This window comes from Aricia agestis, chromosome 11, assembly GCF_905147365.1.
Source record: "Aricia agestis chromosome 11, ilAriAges1.1, whole genome shotgun sequence".
Lineage (NCBI taxonomy): Eukaryota > Metazoa > Arthropoda > Insecta > Lepidoptera > Lycaenidae > Aricia > Aricia agestis.
In genome coordinates this window covers 13,352,017-13,373,604 of record NC_056416.1, presented here as the reverse complement: position 1 = coordinate 13,373,604, position 21,588 = coordinate 13,352,017, and the positions used below count along the sequence as shown (strand labels likewise).

General features: G+C 40.0%; 3 protein-coding genes across 3 annotated transcripts in view; 1 reads left to right on the top strand and 2 right to left on the bottom strand.

The window, feature by feature from the left end:
- LOC121732057 (echinoderm microtubule-associated protein-like CG42247) overlaps positions 1–8,453 on the top strand; it is a 39,462-nt gene extending 31,009 nt beyond the window's left edge. The window contains exons 16-19 of the mRNA XM_042121826.1: positions 5,858–6,040; positions 7,027–7,122; positions 7,782–7,896; positions 8,297–8,453. Coding sequence (XP_041977760.1) covers positions 5,858–6,040; positions 7,027–7,122; positions 7,782–7,896; positions 8,297–8,450 — 548 coding nt within the window. The 3' untranslated portion in view covers positions 8,451–8,453. The remainder of the gene's footprint in view (positions 1–5,857; positions 6,041–7,026; positions 7,123–7,781; positions 7,897–8,296) is intronic.
- A 5,776-nt stretch (positions 8,454–14,229) lies between these two features.
- LOC121732056 lies at positions 14,230–15,796 on the bottom strand. The gene is made up of 3 exons (XM_042121825.1): positions 15,638–15,796; positions 15,354–15,513; positions 14,230–14,565 (listed from the first exon to the last, which is right to left on the bottom strand). Exons 1-3 carry the CDS (start codon positions 15,758–15,760, stop codon positions 14,417–14,419), a joined length of 432 nt encoding a protein of 143 aa, XP_041977759.1. The 5' UTR covers positions 15,761–15,796; the 3' UTR covers positions 14,230–14,416.
- LOC121731881 lies at positions 15,781–16,940 on the bottom strand. The gene is made up of 4 exons (XM_042121556.1): positions 16,852–16,940; positions 16,316–16,513; positions 15,977–16,144; positions 15,781–15,845 (listed from the first exon to the last, which is right to left on the bottom strand). Exons 2-4 carry the CDS (start codon positions 16,509–16,511, stop codon positions 15,781–15,783), a joined length of 429 nt encoding a protein of 142 aa, XP_041977490.1. The 5' UTR covers positions 16,512–16,513; positions 16,852–16,940.
- Between the last annotated feature and the right edge of the window lie 4,648 nt (positions 16,941–21,588).

Here is a 21,588-nt window from a genome sequence, read left to right as displayed (position 1 = left end):
TAAAAAAGCCTTTGACCTAGTCGATCATGACGTGTTGCTCACTAAGTTAGCGGCGATAGGTTTCACACCGAAGCTCCTGAAGCTTTTTGTCAGCTACTTGCGTGATCGAAAGCAGTACGTCCAATATGATGGCCATATATCCTTGCCATATGACACGAATTCGGGCGTTAGTCAGGGAAGTAATCTAGGGCCCCTTCAGTTTTTGATTACGATTAACGATTTGCCTAAAGTGATCAAATACTGCAAGGGTAAACTGTTCGCAGACGATTTTAAAATATATTTACTCGTTAAATCTATCGAGGACTACCTAAAATTACAGGAAGACATTGATAGAATAGTTGCATGGAGTGTGGAAAATAACTTACAATTTAATAGTTCCAAATGTCTCGCTATTTCTTTTACGAAGACGCACAATTATCTCCGACATAACTATACCGTAGATTCCCTGCCGTTGACTAGAGTGACGTCTGTTAAAGACCTCGGAATTCATATCGGCAACGAAGTTACGTTTAAAGAGCACATTGCAGTCTGCTGCAAAAAAGCTTTTCGGAACCTGGGCTTTGTGCTACGGATGAGTCGGGGCTTCTCTAACGTGAAGGCTATCACTGGTCTTTACAACAGCCTCGTTAGGAGCCATTTGGAATACGGCGCGATCATCTGGTCGCCTTACGAACAGAAATATTCCCTAATGTTGGAGCGAATCCAAAACAAATTCCTCCGTTATATATATCAGCGGCTGTACGGCGTCTACCCGTTCTACCCTCTGAGCTATCCGTCGCTATTCGTGCTGGGTATGGTGGGATACGACAGTCTCGCGGTGCGGAGGGAGCTGTCGGTGGTGCGGTACGTGTTCAGCGTGCTGCGGGGCCGGACGAGCGACGCTGCCGTGCTGGGGGAGGTGTCGCTCAGCGTGCCCGACCAGTACGTGTGGCGCCGCCGCCGCCCGCCGCTGCTACACGTTCCGTGCTGCAGTTCCTCTCGCCAGTGGCTCCGAGTCCTCTCGCCAGTGGCTCCGAGTAGCTGCCATCACACAGCGGTCACACCCTGGTACACCACGTCGACTCGTGGGCTAAACCTGGTTGAGGGGACTCCAGTATTGAAACACATGATGCTATCTAAGCGGAATCGTGTGTTTCAGAACTGGAGGTTGTACGGTTTGTCCCCGTACTTTTAGTGCTGTTGTCTCGGTGGTAACGCAATCCACTATCTGTGGCGAGATAACCAGGCAGTTGTTGAGGGCCTGAAGGTAACGATAGGACAAATAGTGTCGTGACCAGAAACTGCATCTACTCGTTCACTAATCGTAGCGGTTTACCGTTCCATTAGAGTAAGAATGAGGAGACGAGAGAGTGCACCTGTGTATTGCGCGCGCACTTATGCACTTAAATATTTCCTGCGTATCTGACTTGGTTACGTTTCACGGACTCCGAGAAAGTAAAGTCCTGTGGCGATGGGTAGAGGTAGAAAGGTCTGGCATTGATGTAAGCTGGGCTTTGTCTGATACCTGCACACTGGCGGCTGAAGGAGAGTGGTCGTTTTTGCACTGCATGGGAGTGACATTGTAGCTCGGCAGCACCCTCAGCGACAAAGCAGCTCTATTTAGAGGGGCACTGCTTTCCTCGCGCAGTCGAGGAGGGGACTAGAAAAGGTGTCCCAAACAAATGCTCACTCCAACAATTTTTTTTGGGAGGTGGTAACCACGACTGCCTGTGCATCCCAGCTAGACGTGGTCGAAGTACTAAGAATAAACAAATGACATTTGGTGCTTGGAATGTCCGCACTCTTTTGGATCGACCAAATAATATCTGTCCAGAGCGTAAAACCGCTATTGTAGCCCGGGAGCTAGGGCGATACAATATAGACGTAGCTGCTCTCAGCAAAACCCATCTACCTGAAGAGGGAGAGCTTGTCGAACATAGAGGAGGCTACACGTTCTATTGGAAAGGTACATCAACATCTGAACCAAGACGATCTGGAGTAGGTTTCGCTATAAAGAACAGCATTGCCTCTAGGCTAGTAGAACGACCGATTGGAATTTCTGATCGTGTCATGTCCCTTCGTCTACACCTAAATAATCACAGGCACTTAAATATTATTAGCGTATATTCCCCAACCCTAGATAAAACTGATGACGAAAAAGAAAAATTTTACGAGGAACTCTCCCAAGTCCTAACTAAAATCCGCCCAAGTGAAAAAAATCCTACTCCTTGGAGACTTCAATGCTCGCGTGGGTCGGGATTTTGATGCCTGGCCTGGTACATTGGGACGGCATGGTATTGGAAATATGAACAGCAACGGACTATTATTATTAACTTTCTGTTCCCAATTTCATCTGGCAATAACCAATACCATGTTTCGTCAACCAGCTAAATATAAAACCACCTGGATGCATCAAAGATCGAAACATTGGCATCTCATAGATTATGTTATTGTTAGGCAGCAAGATATTTCTGATGTCACGATAACGCGAGTGATGCGCGGTGCTAACTGTTGGTCTGATCACCGTCTTATTGTCACCAAAATGAATCTACGTCTCAAACCATTACATAGATCTTGCAGAATCAAACCAAATAGTCTTCACCTTAAAAAATTGGAGAGTAAAGAAACTCTTTCCAAGTACATTGACTCTATTTATATCTTAATACAGTAAACATAAATATTCAGGCTGGAAGTACTGACGAGAACTGGAAACTTTTATCTGGTAACATTTTAAATGCTGCCACAGATACCTTAGGTACCAAGCCTCGTGTATGTGATGACTGGTTTGATGATAACAATGAGCTGCTTACTAAAGCTTTAACGGAGCATCGCAAACTGTTAAGACGGAAGGATCAAGCAACCAATAGTCAAGAAATTAAAGAAAGTACAGCGCAAGTCAGGAAACTAACTCGTATTGCAAAGGATGAATGGTGGCAGGAAAAAGTTCGTCACATCCAAAATCTTGCAGACACGAACCAGCTAGGGGAATTTTTCAGAGAAATGAGAAGGTTGATAGGCAGTAAATATAAAGCAAATGTGCCAATAAGATCTTTAAGCGGTAATCTCTTAGTCAATAAAGATGAAGCACTTAACCGCTGGGCACAACACTTCAATACCTTGCTTAACGTAAATCGATCAGCTGATCTAGAGTATTTAAGAACTCTGCCAACTTTATCCCCAAAGGAAGAACTGATAATCCCTCCTAGCCAGCAAGAAGTAACGAATGCCATAAAAGCTTTGAAGAACAAGAAGGCAATCGGAGTTGATAATGTTCCAGGGGAACTATTAAAGTATGGAGGTGATGAATTGCACAATAAGATGTGGCAACTTTTTTGCAAAATATGGGAAACCGAAGAAGTTCCCGCGGACTTTAAGGTTTCAATTATTTGTGCTCTATATAAAAACAAAGGCGACAGATCTGAATGCGACTCCTACAGAGGAATCTCCCTTCTTTCCACCGCTGGAAAAGCGCTCGCAAGGGTAATTCTAGATCGCTTGATGGAGTTGTCTGAGGAGCTGTTACCAGAGACCCAGTTTGGCTTTAGACCAAATAGAAGCACCTGTGAGGCTATTTTCTCACTGAGACAAATTCAAGAGAAAAGTAGAGAACAGCACCAGCCTCTTTGTATATGTTTCGTTGACCTTGAGAAAGCCTTCGACAGTATCCCTAGGGAGGCTCTTTGGATAGTCTTATCAAAATTAGGATGTCCCGACAAATTAATTCGCTTGATAAGACTCCTGCATGACAGCATGACATGTTGTGTAGCCGTCAGTGGTGAACGCTCAGAACAATTCCCAGTAACATGTGGCGTTAAGCAAGGGTGCGTCCTAGCGCCCACTTTATTTGCTCTTTATTTCTCTGTTGTCGTGAAGGAGACTTTGAAATGCAATACCGAGGGCATCCGCATACGTTATCGCACAGATGGTAGTATTTTTAATCTCGCAAGGTTAAAATCTCGTCGAAAGGTATCATATGATCTTATTACCGAGCTAATGTACGCTGATGATCTATGCTTTGTTGCGAACACTCACGAAGGACTACAAAGGCTGATTACTAGACTGAACAGCGTCTGCATTAGGTTTGGTCTGAAAATCAACATATCTAAAACAGAGGTAATGCTTATGGACACCGTGAACCGAGCTTCTTTAAATATGTGCATTGAAGGCCAAGCCCTAAAAGAAGTCAACAAATTTAAATACTTGGGAAACACTGTAACAGCCAAAGGCGACCTCGACTCTGAGATAAACAGCAGAATTGGTGCAGCAATGTCTGCTTTTGGCAAACTCCGAGACCAGGTTTTCCGCTCTCACAATATCAAACTGAGTACTAAAATACAGGTGTATATGGCGATTGTCCTGCCTAACATTCTGTACTCATCAGAGACGTGGTGCCCCTACCGAAGACACATACGCATGCTAGACAGATTCCATCTGAAATGCTTACGTGACATCATGAATATCAAGTGGTCGGATCGTATTCGCAACACTGATGTTCTCCGACGAGCTAATGTCTGTGGCATAGAAGCATACTTGATGAGGCGGCAGTTGCGTTGGTGTGGACACCTTGTAAGAATGCCGGATCAGAGAAAGGTAAAGCGCATCTTCTTTTCTGAGTTGGAACACGGCAAACGGTGGTCAATTTCTACGCTACAAGGACGTACAGAAAAGACACATGAAGAGATGCAATATTGATCCCTCTAGCTGGGAATCTCGGGCGGAGGAGCGGCTAGAGTGGAGGCAACTTATAAATCACAAAACATACTCTTTTGAGGAAGAACGAAGGCGGGAACTAGATCTCAAACGTGACCAGCTAAAAGCAAGACCGCCTGCTAATATACGATATAATTATGTAAATGGTGCCCTAACTTGCGAATCCTGCTCTCGCACCTTTACTGCTAAGATTGGGTATATTAGCCATATAAGAGCAAAACATAATGTTATGAACAATTAAACATAACCAAGTCACTGAAGCCGAAAACGGCTAGGTAGATTATATAGTGCTGCAGGACCAACCTGCTTAAATACTCCCCGTTTGTTCGTGCACTACGTACCCTTAACGAAGTTGCACAGCGGGTGGACCTGTTCCATTGCACTCTCGGTGAATTCACACTTAACTGCCTGTTTGTCATTTGTTATGGGAAGACAAATGATTACATGATACATAGGTAATAATAACTTGTTTTTTGTATTATTTTATTAATTGATTTATTTTTAATCATGGATAGAATTTATTTACAATTTTAAACTATATTTATTGAACGATTGGGTATATTTACTATTTATGGTTTTATAATTTATTGTTATTAATTTTATTGTTATAATAATTGTGGATAGTTATGAAATTATTATTTTAGCACTTTGTTATACAATTTTATGTACACTACTATCGCATTAGGTAAACCCTGTAATGATAGTTTAAGTGTGGGATGATAAATAAATAAATAAATAAAGTTTGGGGACTGCCGGACTAAGATGGCAAGTATATGCAGCATCGTTGAGATCCGAATCGAACTGTACAGTCGTCAGTCGCAACTACATATTCTGTGACGGACATCTGTATAATATACAGTCGTGTCGCGCTGAAACAGGTCTTATCCACATTGTGGCTTCATCACATTGCCCCGTCACCCGTGCCCCGTGCCGCGCGTCGTCGCAGCGTCATAGCTCCGATATTATGCCACATTGATTTGTTGTTTTGACGGGACGTTGTATAGGAAATGTGACTGACTATGGTAACAGCATTTTGTGTTATGACGCTTTAACGTACCGCAAATGAGGGATACCCTAACAGTTTTAACTCATCAACATGACATACTGTAGTTTCTGTAACTTTATTAATTCGATACATACAGTATACTGAAGCATCTAACATTTCCAGCGGGCGACATGCTGGCCATCGGTTCTCAGAACGGCAGCATCTATTTATTCCGCGTGTCGCGCGACGGCTTCTCGTACAAGAAGTCCAACAAGATCCGCGGCACGCAGCCGTTAGCGCAGCTCGACTGGAGCCTCGACGGCTGCTACTTGCAAACCGTCACACAGGACTACGACCTGTGCTTCTGTGAGTACATAGTCAAGCCTGACTGCACGTTCCAGCGGGCTGATTCACGATTTGTTTTCACAAGCCTCAGGGTCTGTTTCACCACTTTCAGATAAAGTGCCAAATAGGCTATTCACAGATTTTTTGACAGATTCTCCATACTTTATGTGTCAAGGTAAGTGGTTAGTGGTGGATAGCCTATTCGGCACTTATCAGGAAGTGATGAAACAGACCGTAAGTAGGCTCAAGCAAGCACATGTAGGTACACGAAAAAGTACGTACAAAGCCAAGGTAGACTGCACGAGCGGGCTGATTCACGATTTCTTTTCACAAGCCTAAATAGCGTAGCACAAGCAAGCATAAAATATAATTACGAAGCCAAGGCTGCTGACTGCACGTTCCAACGATTCACGATTTCTTTTCGACTCGGATTCGAAAACTTTACGTGAGATTATTGGATGTCGCGCGTTGAAGTTTCCGAATCCGAGTCGAATTGCGCATTGTGAATCAGGGCCCGAGAGGCACTTTAACAGGCCAAAACAGAGACAAGCGGAGAGCCCTATCCCGGAAAGCGAATTTTAGTGGTAAAGTCCATCAGCCTTAATCCTTCGATCATGGACTCTTGGAAATCTATTGTTATTCTATTGTGTCTCGCTCACCGGTGAGCTTATGGGGCTTGATGGGTTAATGATAGGAGGGAAGGAGTGTAATTAGAAGATTAACAAGAATAGTTGGCCCATCTGTACAGGTCTATACAATATAGCTAACTTACACGTTGGCATTCGGAGGCCCACGTCAGAAAATTCCTAATATAACTACTAGGCACCAAAATTCATACAAATATTGCACATTTAATATGAAGTTTTGTGTCTCGATTCACTGTTTAAACACTGCCCACATCAGAAATGAGAAAATAGCTTCTGAAGTCTGTAAATGTGGGCTTACCTAATACCTTGTACCTAATACATTTGGCGTTAAAACTGAAACACATTGTTTTAAAATTACAGGGGATATCAAGGCCTTATCGCCAGAGAAGAGCCCGATAGCCATGAAGGACGTAAAGTGGTCGACCTACAACGCGACTGTTGGATTCCTCGTGTCAGGTACGTTCGACGAGATGAGTTTTGGACTACGAGCAAGTCCTATATTATTCAATGCTAAACTTATAAGAAAGCCAAACTTAACTTAGAATATTTTTAGACGATGTAATTTACCAGGTTATGTCAATTTATACGTAGCTGTGTAAATATGCTTTGTAAACTACGAGTTACGACTTGCTGAAGTAGTATTATTCATGTGTAAAATATAAAATATAGTGTAAACTACACCTAAGAAAATGTGGCGCAACGAACTGGTTGCGTTTGACAAAGAGTGCCTATGGAACGTGAACTATGGAAAGAAAGAGGGGAAGCCTTTTCCAGCAATCATGGGACACCGTAGGCTGCTATAATAATAAACAATACTACCTTATAATCAGTGACTGATGAATTCTTAATCCAAGTCTGAGGGGGCACCAGAAGAGTAAAGGTTCAAAGACCGTTTCTAGTTAACATACAGATAGGGGGGTGGGCATAAATTGTATGGAGCATCAAGTACAATGCGACAAGGCTTTAAATGAACCCACCGGGGACGCTGCTGGTAAAGGAGAACTGTCAAAAATAGCGTCTTTGTATGGTGGCGGTGTTATTTCCTTTTTTCGCCACGTTCATTTAAAGCCTTGTCGGTTGTCGGACTATAGTCTTAATCCTGCAACGTGTTTCAGGCATGTGGAACAACCGGTTCTACCCGATGACGTCGCTGATCACGACCTCCAGCCGCTCCTCCGCGCACGACCTGCTCGTCTCCGGGGACTCCGACGGCTACCTGAGACTGTTCAGGTTTGTTCAATACTTGCTACTTTTGATAACAAGTACAAACCAAATTGAGGTTAAAAAGGTGGTGGTGTGTGAGTTTAAAACTTAAAAGCTGTGAAACACTGAACTGACAAATAAACTAGCTTGGATCTTGATGCTGTCGGTGTTCAAACAAAAAACGGTTTCCGTCGATCGCGAATGCGGAATGCGTATATCATTGAATTCATTTGTTTGCTTCCTTAACCTCCACCACCACCACCGATTTATGGCAGTTAATTTGTGACCATCGTAAGCCTGCGGGAGGCTGCCTCACCTTAGATGAATAATAACATTTTTAACAGGGCGTTCTTTTATATTTGAGGGTTCGGCTATGCCTCCACTATTCTCACACACGGTACCAATGCCCATTCACCTCATTTTCCAGGTACCCCTGCGCGAGTCCGAAGGCGGAATACAACGAGAGCAAAGTGTACACGGGGTCTGTGTACGCGGCGCGGTTCATGTTCAACGACCGGTGTGTCGTGACGTCGGGCGGCACCGACGCCGGCCTCATGCTGTGGGAACTCGTCGACGACTAGCAGAGCGCGCCGGGGCCGAACCCCGCGCGCCTGACCCCCAGGTGAGGAAACAACGAGCGTCGTGTGTCGTGACGTCAGGCGGCACCGACGCCGCACGCGCCGGTCTGATGCTGCGGGAGCTCGTCGACCGCGCGCGCCTGACCCCCAGTTAGACAAAAAGAGGGCTTAAAAACGCTGTTCAGGGCCTGTTTCACCACTACCTGATAAGTGCCGGAAAGGCTATCCACAACTTAACTTGACAAATAGAGTATGGAGAATCTGTCAAATAAGTTGTGTGTTGTGGATAGCCTATCCGGTGCTTTATCAGAAAGTGGTAAAACAGATCCTTAAAAATAATAACCTGATAAAATGTCAACTTAACCACGTATAAGACGTTCTAACTTCTAAGACGTAGACCGTTAAAAGTGAAAATGTTTATTTCGTAATTTTGATTACCTATAGGACTGTTATGTATCCGCAATTCATTTATTAATTCCGCAGGGAGCCCGTTACCGCCCTGGCCCTGGCCCCCAGGGTGCCGCAGCTCCGCGTCGCCCCCCCGACCCCGTCCCCGCCGCACGCGAGGACATTCCACGTGCTGGATTTCGACGAGCTCGACTGAGAACAGCTGGGTAGTTTTGATACTTGTGTAAAAACAGCTGAATGTAGGTCGATTGACAAGTTTTGATACTTTAGTCGTGACAGCTGAATGGAGGTCGATTGACTAGTTTTGATACTTTAGTCGTGACAGCTGAATGGAGGTCGATTGACTAGTTTTGATACTTTAGTCGTGTTCGACCGTCGACGAGCTCGATTGACTAGTTTTGATACTTTAGTCGAGTAGCACACTGCATAACACTGCGAAATTGTATTGTATGTACGTTGCATTGGAATTATGTGGAGTTTGATGGGGATAAAAAAGTAATTATTGTAAAACTCGACTCGACTATGATAATTTGCCGTTGTGAAGTCAACTGAGTCATTTTGACTCTTGATACGTTCAGACCTTGTTCCCTCGGCGAGGGTGGTTTACTTTGACTATCGACGTTCCTACCGTCGGTTTTTAAAGCCTATTGGCGTAGGATGGGGATATCTAATAGCTGAGTATTATTAGCCATTAAAATAATGTTTTTGCCCAGTAACTCCTAAGCTGCAGGAGATAGTGAGGACTGAGGGCAAAAGAAATCAAGTATTACTGAGTCTCGAACACTTTGATGATCTTATAGATTTTTTTATATAGAATTTGACTCTGTGTAGAGTTACATTTTAAACAAAAATAATATCTGCGCGGGCGCATATTAATATTGTGAAGCAAACAATTTTCGGCGCGTTTGCTCTCCTCCGCTTTATAAAAGATTATAGGTAGAGATGGGTTAGGAACCCTTGACGACCCCCAGATATGTAGAGACACTTTTAAAATCATAGAGTCTTTATAATCTTTATCAAATATTTATATAACTTCTATTATTATAAGTAGATACTCTATGGAGATGACGGTCTACGTAGCAGAGCTACAACTCGCGTTATTGTTGTTTTAAAAATTTTTAAAGATAAGTATTAAAAATCTTCCTAAATTAAAATTCTAATTCCTAAAATTCACTGCCACCTATGCATAAATTATTAATCATACTCGTATATCATGAAAAAAATCGTTTTGAATAATAATAATTAGGAATTCAATTACATAAGTGTTGAAAGAAAAAAAACAATGCTAAGACATTTAATAATTTAATAGGCTACTTGACAAATATTCAATATCATTGAACAAATGCATATTTCTAATAGAACTTGGCCTAGGAAACTCAGTAAGTATTTCATCCTTATCATCAAATAAAAGCTTATGATTGATAAATAAAGTCGATTTGGAAGTATGATTTTATATTTTTTAATTTGTACTGACGAAAACGCTTTTACGGTACTTCCGATTTGGATGATCTTTTTTTAACGCGCTCTTTATAATATGTAGGTAAGTTTATCTGTAGGTACATAAATAATAAGCCTAGAAAGATTATTAAAATATATTTTCTCGAATAATTCAAATAAATAACCTCCTCGTTTTTTTGGAAGTCGGTTAAAAATCAGTTTTATATTAATATAATATTATCTCCATTTACTGTAGTTGGGAAATGAAATGGCCAAATCTTTTCTCTCAAAGTTTACAACATTATACAAATGATTTCTAATTTCTTATTTAGGTACCTAATTATTTTCTATTTTTTTTTGCACGTTTAGACTCGTACGTTTAGCACATAAAAAAATTTCAATAAAGAAAGTATAAAATACAAAAAATATGACGTCACACTATGGCTGACAGTGTCACCCCTAATAGCACATTTACATTGGTCCATGGTTGGGCCTCGGTTATTGGCTCGGTTGGCCAACAGTTAGATTTGGCACACCTGATTGCAAAGCAGCCAACGATGGCGGCCAACGATGGCCTAATGGTTGGCCCATCATTGTTTTCTTTTGTTGGGCCTACGTAGCATTTTATGAAGGTAGTTTGTTGGGCCTGCCGCATGGTTGGCCAACAGTTAGATTTGGCACACCTGATTGCAAAGCAGCCAACGATGCTGGCCAACAATGGGCCAACATAAAGGCCGTCAAAAGGCCTACGGTTGGTATATTTCATGCTTACTTGTGTAGGACCAACATTGTTAGGTTAACGTAGGGCCTACTGGATAGTCCCACGTAGGGCCTACTAGATAATATGGTTCGTTGGGCCTACTAGATATGGTTCTACGTTGGGCCTACTGGACAGTCCCACGTAGGGCCTACTAGATATGGTTCTACGTTGGGCCTACTAGATATGGTTCTACGTTGGGCCTACTAGATATGGTTCTACGTTGGGCCTACTAGATATGGTTCTACGTTGGGCCTACTAGATATGGTTCTACGTTGGGCCTACTAGATATGGTTCTACGTTGGGCCTACTAGATATGGTTCTACGTTGGGCCTACTAGATATGGTTCTACGTTGGGCCTACTAGATATGGTTCTACGTTGGGCCTACTAGATATGGTTCTACGTTGGGCCTACTGGATAGTCCCACGTAGGGCCTACTAGATATGGTTCTACGTTGGGCCTACTGGATAGTCCCACGTAGGGCCTACTAGATATGGTTCCACGTTGGGCCTACTGGATAGTCCCACGTAGGGCCTACTAGATATGGTTCCACGTTGGGCTTACTCTGCATAGTCCCACGTAGGGCCTACTAGATATGGTTTAACGAAGGGCCAACTGAAAATTAATATGTGTAAGGCCAACATTGTTCATTGACGTAGGGCCTATCGAAGAAATTGTATGTAGGGCTAACGTAATGCTCATAATGTGGGGCCAACTTTATGTTCAGAACCATATTCCCACTGCAGGTTAAGGGTTGGATCATAATACCGGACATTGCTGTCATCCCATACAAAATGCTGTGGTCCGGTATTGTGCTCTGTATTGTAACCCAACCTTTAACCTGCAGTGAGGCTATGGTTCTGAAAATAAAGTTGGCCCCACATTATAAGCATTACGTTAGTCCTACATACATAAAAGAGAAAGTAAATAAATTGACAAAATGCTTCATTACGAATTAAATTAATAGTCGATTGACAATACAACTTGGCCTCACACATAAACAAATGTATTTAAAAAAAAAAAAACAAAAAATATAATGGTTACAGTAATTTATTTGAAGTATAAAAACTTCGAAGTCATAAACTACAATTAAACCAAGTAGACATACTAAACAAATAGTGGCCAAAGGAATAATTTCCTCTGACGCCTAGAGATATAAAGGCACTGAAGATAGGACAGGCATAAACAAAATATTATCTCTTATTTGCAACTGGTCAATGAAAGTGACCCTAGCATAATACCTTTTTAGCCAGACAGGAGACAAATGAACAAATTGATACAGCAGAAAGTAAGCAAGAGATTGTAATGTTGATGCATTACAATCTCTTGCTGCATGGTGTTGCACCACTAACCGTATTGTTAGTGGTGCAACACCATACTAACGAAAGGGAAACAGATGAATTGTTCGTCATTATTGAAACTGGGCAGTAGTAAACATTTTCTACTTATATCAGAAGGACTAAGATTCACGCTTTGTACGCAATTACTGACCATATATATACCCAACTTGCTGCTATGAATGGGTTCTTTGTAAAAGTCAGTTTTGTTTACAAAGCAGTTGCACCTCAAAGTATAGGAACTTACATCAGTTTCCACAATAGATTTAACAATAACAATATCACCATTTGAAGTAACAAAACAGGAATCTCTTTGTGAGGTACCAATAACGTAATCATTGTAATGTATTTTTCTTATCTGTCCATTTTGTTCTTTAATAGGTTTTCTTTTAGTAATATTCTTTTTTTCAGAGTTACAATTCTCACCCATTCTTTAAGCAACCTGCTCTAATGGCATGTTATGACCACGAACCATGTTCTTTATTTTAGACATAAAATTCTCAAAGGGAAATGCCGAAAAGTTATCAAGATGGCCAAAGTTATATGCGTCATCTGCCAAATGGAGCAGATTGTGGACGTTATATACAAGAAATTCGTTGCTGTACAAATCTGACATGTATAGAACAAAACAATGTAGCAAGTCGCCGGCGTACTGTCGCCATTCATCATGTTTACAAATATTTGCAGTGCATAATATGTAAATTGCACAGTGCAATAAAAGAAAATGCGCGTACAGTGTTTTGCTTAACACACCACGTAAAACAACAGGGCCTAAATACAAAATGAAAGCTCTGAACTCCGTAGCTTTCCAATATTTGAACATATTGATAGGTCTAGGACGTCTGGAAAATTCAGTGGGATATTTATCCCGTATCACCCGTAAACGTTCTGATATTTCGCCTATTTTCGAAGCAGGCATTCTGCATTTTTTTGGTCCATTTTCTAAGCAACACCTTATCAGTTTTTTTACAACCCCCAGACACACCAAGTGCATGTAATCTAAAGGTACTTGGGTTATTAACCCTACATCAAGTTCAGATAGTATACTTTTTGATTGCTGGTGCTCGTCGCCATACAATTGATTTGAAAATCCAGCATCAGTTCTAAGGCGCATATCTGATGTGTATAACCAAACAGTCCTCCCCAGATATGTACCTTCTTGCTCGCATTTCTCACACCCATACAGTGAATTGAATGACTTAATACTTTTCAAAAAAGATCGCGCTGGTGCATCTGCTATTATGCAACTCACTCGGAAGTTATAATGTTGTCCATTAACAACCAACCCATGCTTTTCTAAATGGAGACATTCATCGACAAAAGGTCTAAGATAATCATTGGCATCGTTAGGTTTTGAAGAGCCATAATAAATTCCTACAATAATTGGTTCTTTATCAATGGACTGATCTAAAATGCTTAAAATAGGCCAAAATGAATTGCTGCTACTGGAATGCATTGGTAAACCATCAACATTAAGAGTTATAGTTATGTAAAAAGTACTTCCAAATTGTGACAGTTTTCTTTGCATCAGAGGATAGTAATTTGAACATAAACCAGCAGAAGCTCTTTTTTTAACTGATTTTCAAGCCCAAAATACACATACGAGCCTCCTGCACATTGGACAACATTAATACTCCTTGGTGTCTGTAACAAAACGCGAGCATCTTTTGGCAAACTTGGATGGTATACTTGCAATCCTTCCAGTAGATGATTGAGTGCGGAGTGTGAAATATTGTACCGTTTAGACCAAGAAACTAGAAATGATTTTAAAACACTGTCATTTGTGTCAAACAGAAGGGGACTGTTTGGCAAATTAACATTGATAGTGATGTCATTGTCACTGTCACCGAGCATATTATTTGTATAGTTTGATTCACGAGTAAAATTACTGTTACCGACATCTACAGTATATGGTTGATTAGGTGGACTAGTTTCCCCACTGAGCCCGTTTAACTCTACAGATATTTCTTGTATCTTTAAGGCTAAATGTCTTTTCTTATTTCTAGTTGACAGCCCTGTGTAACGTTGATTATTGCTGGATAGAAGTTGGCTCAATTGTCCTGCGTCTGCTTTCTCGACCTCCATCTCTATCTTTGCAGAAGCGGAACCAGTTGCTGACCACGGTCTTTATCTCGTTTTCTGTAGCCGTTTCGGCGACTTTGTGCCGACGGAGAGCTTCTAAAATAACAAATTTATCGATTTTAGACGCGCTTTTATCCTACTATACCCTATTTTATTTAACATTAGAGAGTTACAAACTTAAATAATTAACTGTAAAAACAAGTTAGCTCTACAACCTTGCTTTTTGCAAATACTGTCGACGTCACCGCGATTGAATACCTCTTTTAAGGAAAGCAAATAAAGTTTGTATAACTTTTCTAATGTTAAAAAAAAACGAAGTTTAGATAACATTACAAAATGTGACTTTAGTCGCATTTGGTCCACTTCTCATTTGGTTAACTTTTGTTTAATATTTTTTATAAGACCTGTCATGGCATTCAAGGATGCAAAGAAAAGAAATTGAAATTAAAGACAAACGGTATTGCGGGTTGTACAGATGTGGACTCACAGGTGCAAATACAAGAAATTTATATTAGAGAAATTACACGGTTACATACACAACAGACCAACCGCAACCAGATAAGTCACAAGAGAATTTTCATTAAAACAAATATTTTTATTTGTGATTATCATAATCATAGTTAGAATTAAAATATTTTTGTAGTTATACATATAAATAGAATAACTAAAAAATATACTTATTTTTAGCTGTTACTCTTTCACAGATTGTCATGAGTCATTACAAATCAACCAAAACCAAATGTCCTTCAAATAAAAAAATTATACATACAATATTTAACCAAAAAATTAATACATATATGTTAGCAGAGTTAGAAAGGTAACCTGTTATTTAAACTTTATATAGGTAGTTATATTACTTACGTTTTTAGAAGAGGCTTACTTACCAGTAACAACTTTAATTAAAAGGTGATCTTGTAGCTTATGTTTTCCATTTTTGCCTGACCAATTACAGATTTCCGCAAGTTTGTTTGAAAACAGTTTTTCAAGAATCCTCCTTAATATTGCTGATGTTTTGTTACCGCCTACATAGCTCAAGTGGTTAACCTACAACAAAATATTTTGCACATAGTGCTTGTACATACATACATTCCAGACAGCCAAAAGATAAATAGCGTAATAGGTACTGCCTAGTGTAGTCAGTCATTATAAAAATAATTAAAAAGCTTACAAGTAGCATGTAATTTTCGTCCACTGTTAGCCAGACATCAATCTTTTTAATCTCTTCGATCTGGGTGCATGGTAAATTGACTCCTTCTGATGCAATATGAATGAACTGGTACTGTGTCATCATCCAACCACTAATATAAATTATCAATGCTTGCCTGTGTTATCCATCTCTGCCTTAGTCTCCTCCGCTATTTGTTTTCTGCCGGGCTCTGTAACAAATAAACATGTACTTAACTAGTTTTCCCAATCAGTGCTTCATTATGTAGATGGGGCACAATAGGGGAAATTAATGTTCCCTCTATTGAACACTGATATACTAGATATCAACAAAAATACTTGCCTTTTGGTGGTTTTGGAAAATTCATTCCATGGCCATCATCTTCTTCTTCACTGGATACTGACAGATATCTTGTAGTTTTTTTGTGTTTTCTTTTTAGCTCAATGTCTAGTTCTACTTCGGAATTAAGTTCGGCTTCTTTACATTTCTTTCTAGCACTGAGAAGGTCATCTAAAATCATACGAATAAAACATATTTTATTTCATGGAAAATCTATAATAGAAATGGAAGCAGAGCTAGGTACCTACTGTGTCTGTTTGCCTGCTTACTTATCCAAAGGTAGGTATTTGGGACTTTAGAAAACTCCCTTACATACCTAGTATCATAACATTACTGACTTACCAGTTACATAAAAAATGCGTCGAATTCCAAAAACATTCCACGTGTCATCATCTAAAATTGTGCCCGTAAGACATTTCTTGATCTTTTCGGAATTTTTAAATGGAGGCCAAGCACTATGTTTCTTAGTGGGTGAAATCCAAGACGAGCGCACAATAGCGACGCTGTCATCCTCACTAAATTCAACGACGCTATACATTTCTGAAATGAGTAAACCAATTACCTAACCTAGTAGGTACCTATCTATCTTGGGAAATGAACGTAAATCGGGCTATTACAATGATTAATATGATATATTATATAATATTATTGTATTGACTACCCCGTAAGTATAATACTTATTTCAGTTAGGTCCTTACATAAGTTTTTGAGGTTTTGTCATGATTTTGTTAGAAAATTTTAAAGAACATGGCGGTTCGGCGTCCCCCGCCTTAGCGTCTCTCTTTCACTACCTACTTTCTTTCCTAGTACAATAATCTCTCTTTGTTTGATACACACTGTAAACGTAGCTAATCTTAAAAATATTACTCTCTACTTACTTTAGGAATAGATATTCCGTTTTTTATCCTCTTGAAACCATGAAATTACAGGTATTTTCTTTTCTGCATCCAAACACTACGAGCACAAAATAGAAAGAACACGTAGTGATTATATTCTCTTTGAGAAAGAATGCTAACGCTAGGCTTGGGTAAAAAAAAATATATATATCAAAATATCGATATTTTTTCAGAAAATAATCGATATATTATATCGGCGATTTTTTATTCTTTTATATATCGATTTTCGATATTTATTTTCGGATATCAAAAACGATATTATTTCGCTTCGAATTTTCATTTTTTATTATATAATTTTTGAGATTGCCAACTATACAGGGTGCAATTAAACCTTCCTGCCAAATTTTTTCCAGGGCTTAGGTATCATTAGGAGAATCCATTTAACCAAAAAAAATTGGGTGTTATTTTTTTGTTAATGACATATTTTATCCCATTTAAAATCGTTGCAGAATGCTCACTCGCGGCGGTGGGTGTGATCGGGGGTGACGCGGGGCGAGGCGCGCGCGCGGGGGCACGTCACGCGCGGGCGACTCGTAGGCCGGTATAAATAGTCAGTACTTAAGATGCGACCCGGTCTCAAGACGCGGTTCGGCTCTGTGATTGGCCCAAATTTTGACAGCCAACCAATCACAGAGCCTGAACCGTGTCTTGAGACCGTGATGCATCTTGAGTACTGACTATTTATACCGGCCGTAGTGTCCGTTGTAGTGTTTTTTAGGATAACTTTCGGAAGCCATTTCTCAACATTTTAGTACTGAGTGATTATAAAAGAAAAAATACGTGTATTTTTATTTTTGACAAGGATCAATAAATATATCAAAATTTGGCAGGAAGGTTTAATTGCAGCTTGTATTAGTGAGGGAGCCCTAGAACAATTTTTTTTGTGATTACTAACAAGCTAATTTTTTGTGAATAGCTAGAACAACATTTTTATTTTAGGTCAAGGACAAGGACAAGGTTACTTTTAATTTATATAACTATTAACCTACAAATATTATACAAAAAATCTGCTGGTCAGGGTTCCGTTTTAGGGTACAGTAGTCAACCAAGTTTTGTTGATTACAGAACCCTAAAACCTTGTCTTACAAATAAAACAATCCATATTTTAGGACCATCAAGTCAAAGTATGAAATACTTTCTATCTCTGTTAGCTACCACTTTCGAGATTTTTCGAAAATAAAAATGTTGTTCGTCAATATCAAAATGTAGCTACTCACAAAAAATTTGCTTGTTAGTAATCACAAAAAAATTTGTTCTAGGGCTTCCGTAATACGAGTATTTCTAATTAGTCTGTGCTTCCGTACTATATAGATAACCTTCTCGAGGCTCGAGGCTTAAGCAAAAAATATCGATATATCGGAATATCGATATTTTTAAAAAATATATATCGCTACATTTGAAAAGTATCGATACGATATATATCGATATATTTTTTCCATTTGCCCATCCCTAGCTAACGCATCAGACAGCTCACAGCGCTCTTCCATAGTGAAAAGATGTGCTTGTGCCATATAACCGCACATGTTGATTTTGAAATTTTGTTTTTTTTATAATGGGACTAAAATTATTCACGGAGATTCTTTCATAACCTTAATGGCATGAATTACACCATCAATATAATCACGATTCCGTGATAATATTGATGGTGTAAGCGGCCGAATCGCAGAATTTATTTATTTATTTTTATTAGGAACAACAACAGCCATCATTCTTATATCACTAATGACACTTGTAGGTATATCTAATATTATTTTGTAAGCTATAATACATTTTAGGCAATTATAAGCTATACTTAACAATAGGAAGTAGGGCCAATAATAGTTGTTCACTTATTACAATCTTATATAGATGTTATTAAAAACTTAATATAACAACTTGTGTAAGAATTTTTTTTTTATTAATCATGATTTTTTATCAGAGATTCTTGAAATCCACGCGATACTGGGGGGCGTGGCTTCCACAGATTATGCGATCTCGTTGGGCCTATGTTGGGTATTTGTACATATTATGTGTTGTAGGCTACACAACCAAAAACACTTAAAGGGCCTTCGTTGGCAGATTGTTGAATTTCACTGTTGGCAGCAGAACGTAAAATCAATGTTGGGCCTATGTTGGGTATTTGTACATATGTGTTGTAGGCTACACAACAGAAAGCCACAGTAGGGCCTTCGTTGGCCGGTTGTCACCAATCACTGTTGGAAAACTATAACAAAATATATGTTGGGCCTACGTTGGGTATTTGTACAGATGTCCTGTAGGCTAGACAACCAAAAGCCACAGTAGGGCCTTCGTTGGCAGGTTATCACCAATCACAGTTGGGAAAATAAAACAAAATATATGTTGGGCCTATGTTGGGTATTTGTACATATGTGTTGTAGGCTACACAACCAAAAACACTTAAAGGGCCTTCGTTGGCAGATTGTTGAATTTCACTGTTGGCAGCAGAACGTAAAATCAATGTTGGGCCTATGTTGAGTACTTGTATAGATGTTCTGTAGACTACACAACCAAAAGCCACTGTAGGGCCTTCGTTGGCAGGTTATCACCAATCACTGTTGGGAAAATAAAACAAAATATTTGTTGGGCCTATGTTGGGTATTTGTACATATGTGTTGTAGGCTACACAACCAAAAACACTTAAAGGGCCTTCGTTGGCAGATTGTTGAATTTCACTGTTGGCAGCAGAACGTAAAATCAATGTTGGGTCTATGTTGAGTATTTGTATAGATGTCCTGTAGGCTACACAACAAAAAGCCGCAGTAGGGCCTTCGTTGGCAGGTTATCACCAATCACAGTTGGGAAAATAAAATAAAATATATGTTGGGCCTATGTTGGGTATTTGTACATATATGTTGTAGGCTACACAACAGAAAGCCACAGTAGGGCCTTCGTTGACTGGTTGTCACCAATCACTGTTGGAAAACTATAACAAAATATATGTTGGGCCTACGTTGGGTATTTGTACAGATGTCCTGTAGGCTAGACAACCAAAAGCCACAGTAGGGCCTTCGTTGGCAGGTTATCACCAATCACAGTTGGGAAAATAAAACAAAATATATGTTGGGCCTATGTTGGGTATTTGTACATATGTGTTGTAGGCTACACAACCAAAAACACTTAAAGGGCCTTCGTTGGCAGATTGTTGAATTTCACTGTTGGCAGCAGAACGTAAAATCAATGTTGGGCCTATGTTGAGTACTTGTATAGATGTTCTGTAGACTACACAACCAAAAGCCACTGTAGGGCCTTCGTTGGCAGGTTATCACCAATCACTGTTGGGAAAATAAAACAAAATATTTGTTGGGCCTATGTTGGGTATTTGTACATATGTGTTGTAGGCTACACAACCAAAAACACTTAAAGGGCCTTCGTTGGCAGATTGTTGAATTTGACTGTTGGCAGCAGAACGTAAAATCAATGTAGGGCATATGTTGAGTACTTGTATAGATGTTCTGTAGACTACACAACCAAAAGCCACTGTAGGGCCTTCGTTGGCAGGTTATCACCAATCACTATTGGGAAAATAAAACAAAATATTTGTTGGGCCTATGTTGGGTATTTGTACATATGTGTTGTAGGCTACACAACCAAAAACACTTAAAGGGCCTTCGTTGGCAGATTGTTGAATTTCACTGTTGGCAGCAGAACGTAAAATCAATGTTGGGTCTATGTTGAGTATTTGTATAGATGTCCTGTAGGCTACACAACAAAAAGCCGCAGTAGGGCCTTCGTTGGCAGGTTATCACCAATCACAGTTGGGAAAATAAAATAAAATATATGTTGGGCCTATGTTGGGTATTTGTACAGATGTCCTGTAGGCTACACAACCAAAAGCCACAGTAGGGCCTTCGTTGGCCTGTTGTCACCAATCACTGTTGGAAAACTATAACAAAATATATGTTGGGCCTATGTTGGGTATTTGTACATATGTATTGTAGGCTACACAACCAAAAAGACTTAAAGGGCCTTCGTTGGCAGATTGTTGAATTTCACTGTTGGCAGCAGAACGTAAAATCAATGTTGGGCCTATGTTGAGTACTTGTATAGATGTTCTGTAGACTACACAACCAAAAGCCACTGTAGGGCCTTCGTTGGCAGGTTATCACCAATCACTGTTGGGAAAATAAAACAAAATATTTGTTGGGCCTATGTTGGGTATTTGTACATATGTGTTGTAGGCTACACAACCAAAAACACTTAAAGGGCCTTCGTTGGCAGATTGTTGAATTTCACTGTTGGCAGCAGAACGTAAAATCAATGTTGGGCCTATGTTGAGTATTTGTACAGATGTCCTGTAGGCTACACAACCAAAAGCCACAGTAGGGCCTTCGTTGGCCTGTTGTCACCAATCACTGTTGGAAAACTATAACAAAATATATGTTGGGCCTATGTTGGGTATTTGTACATATGTGTTGTAGGCTACACAACAGAAAGCCACAGTAGGGCCTTCGTTGACTGGTTGTCACCAATCACTGTTGGAAAACTATAACAAAATATATGTTGGGCCTATGTTGGGTATTTGTACAGATGTCCTGTAGGCTACACAACCAAAAGCCACAGTAGGGCCTTCGTTGGCAGGTTATCACCAATCACTGTTGGGAAAATAATACAAAATATATGTTGGGCCTATGTTGGGTATTTGTACATATGTGTTGTAGGCTACACAACCAAAAAGACTTAAAGGGCCTTCGTTGGCAGATTGTTGAATTTCACTGTTGG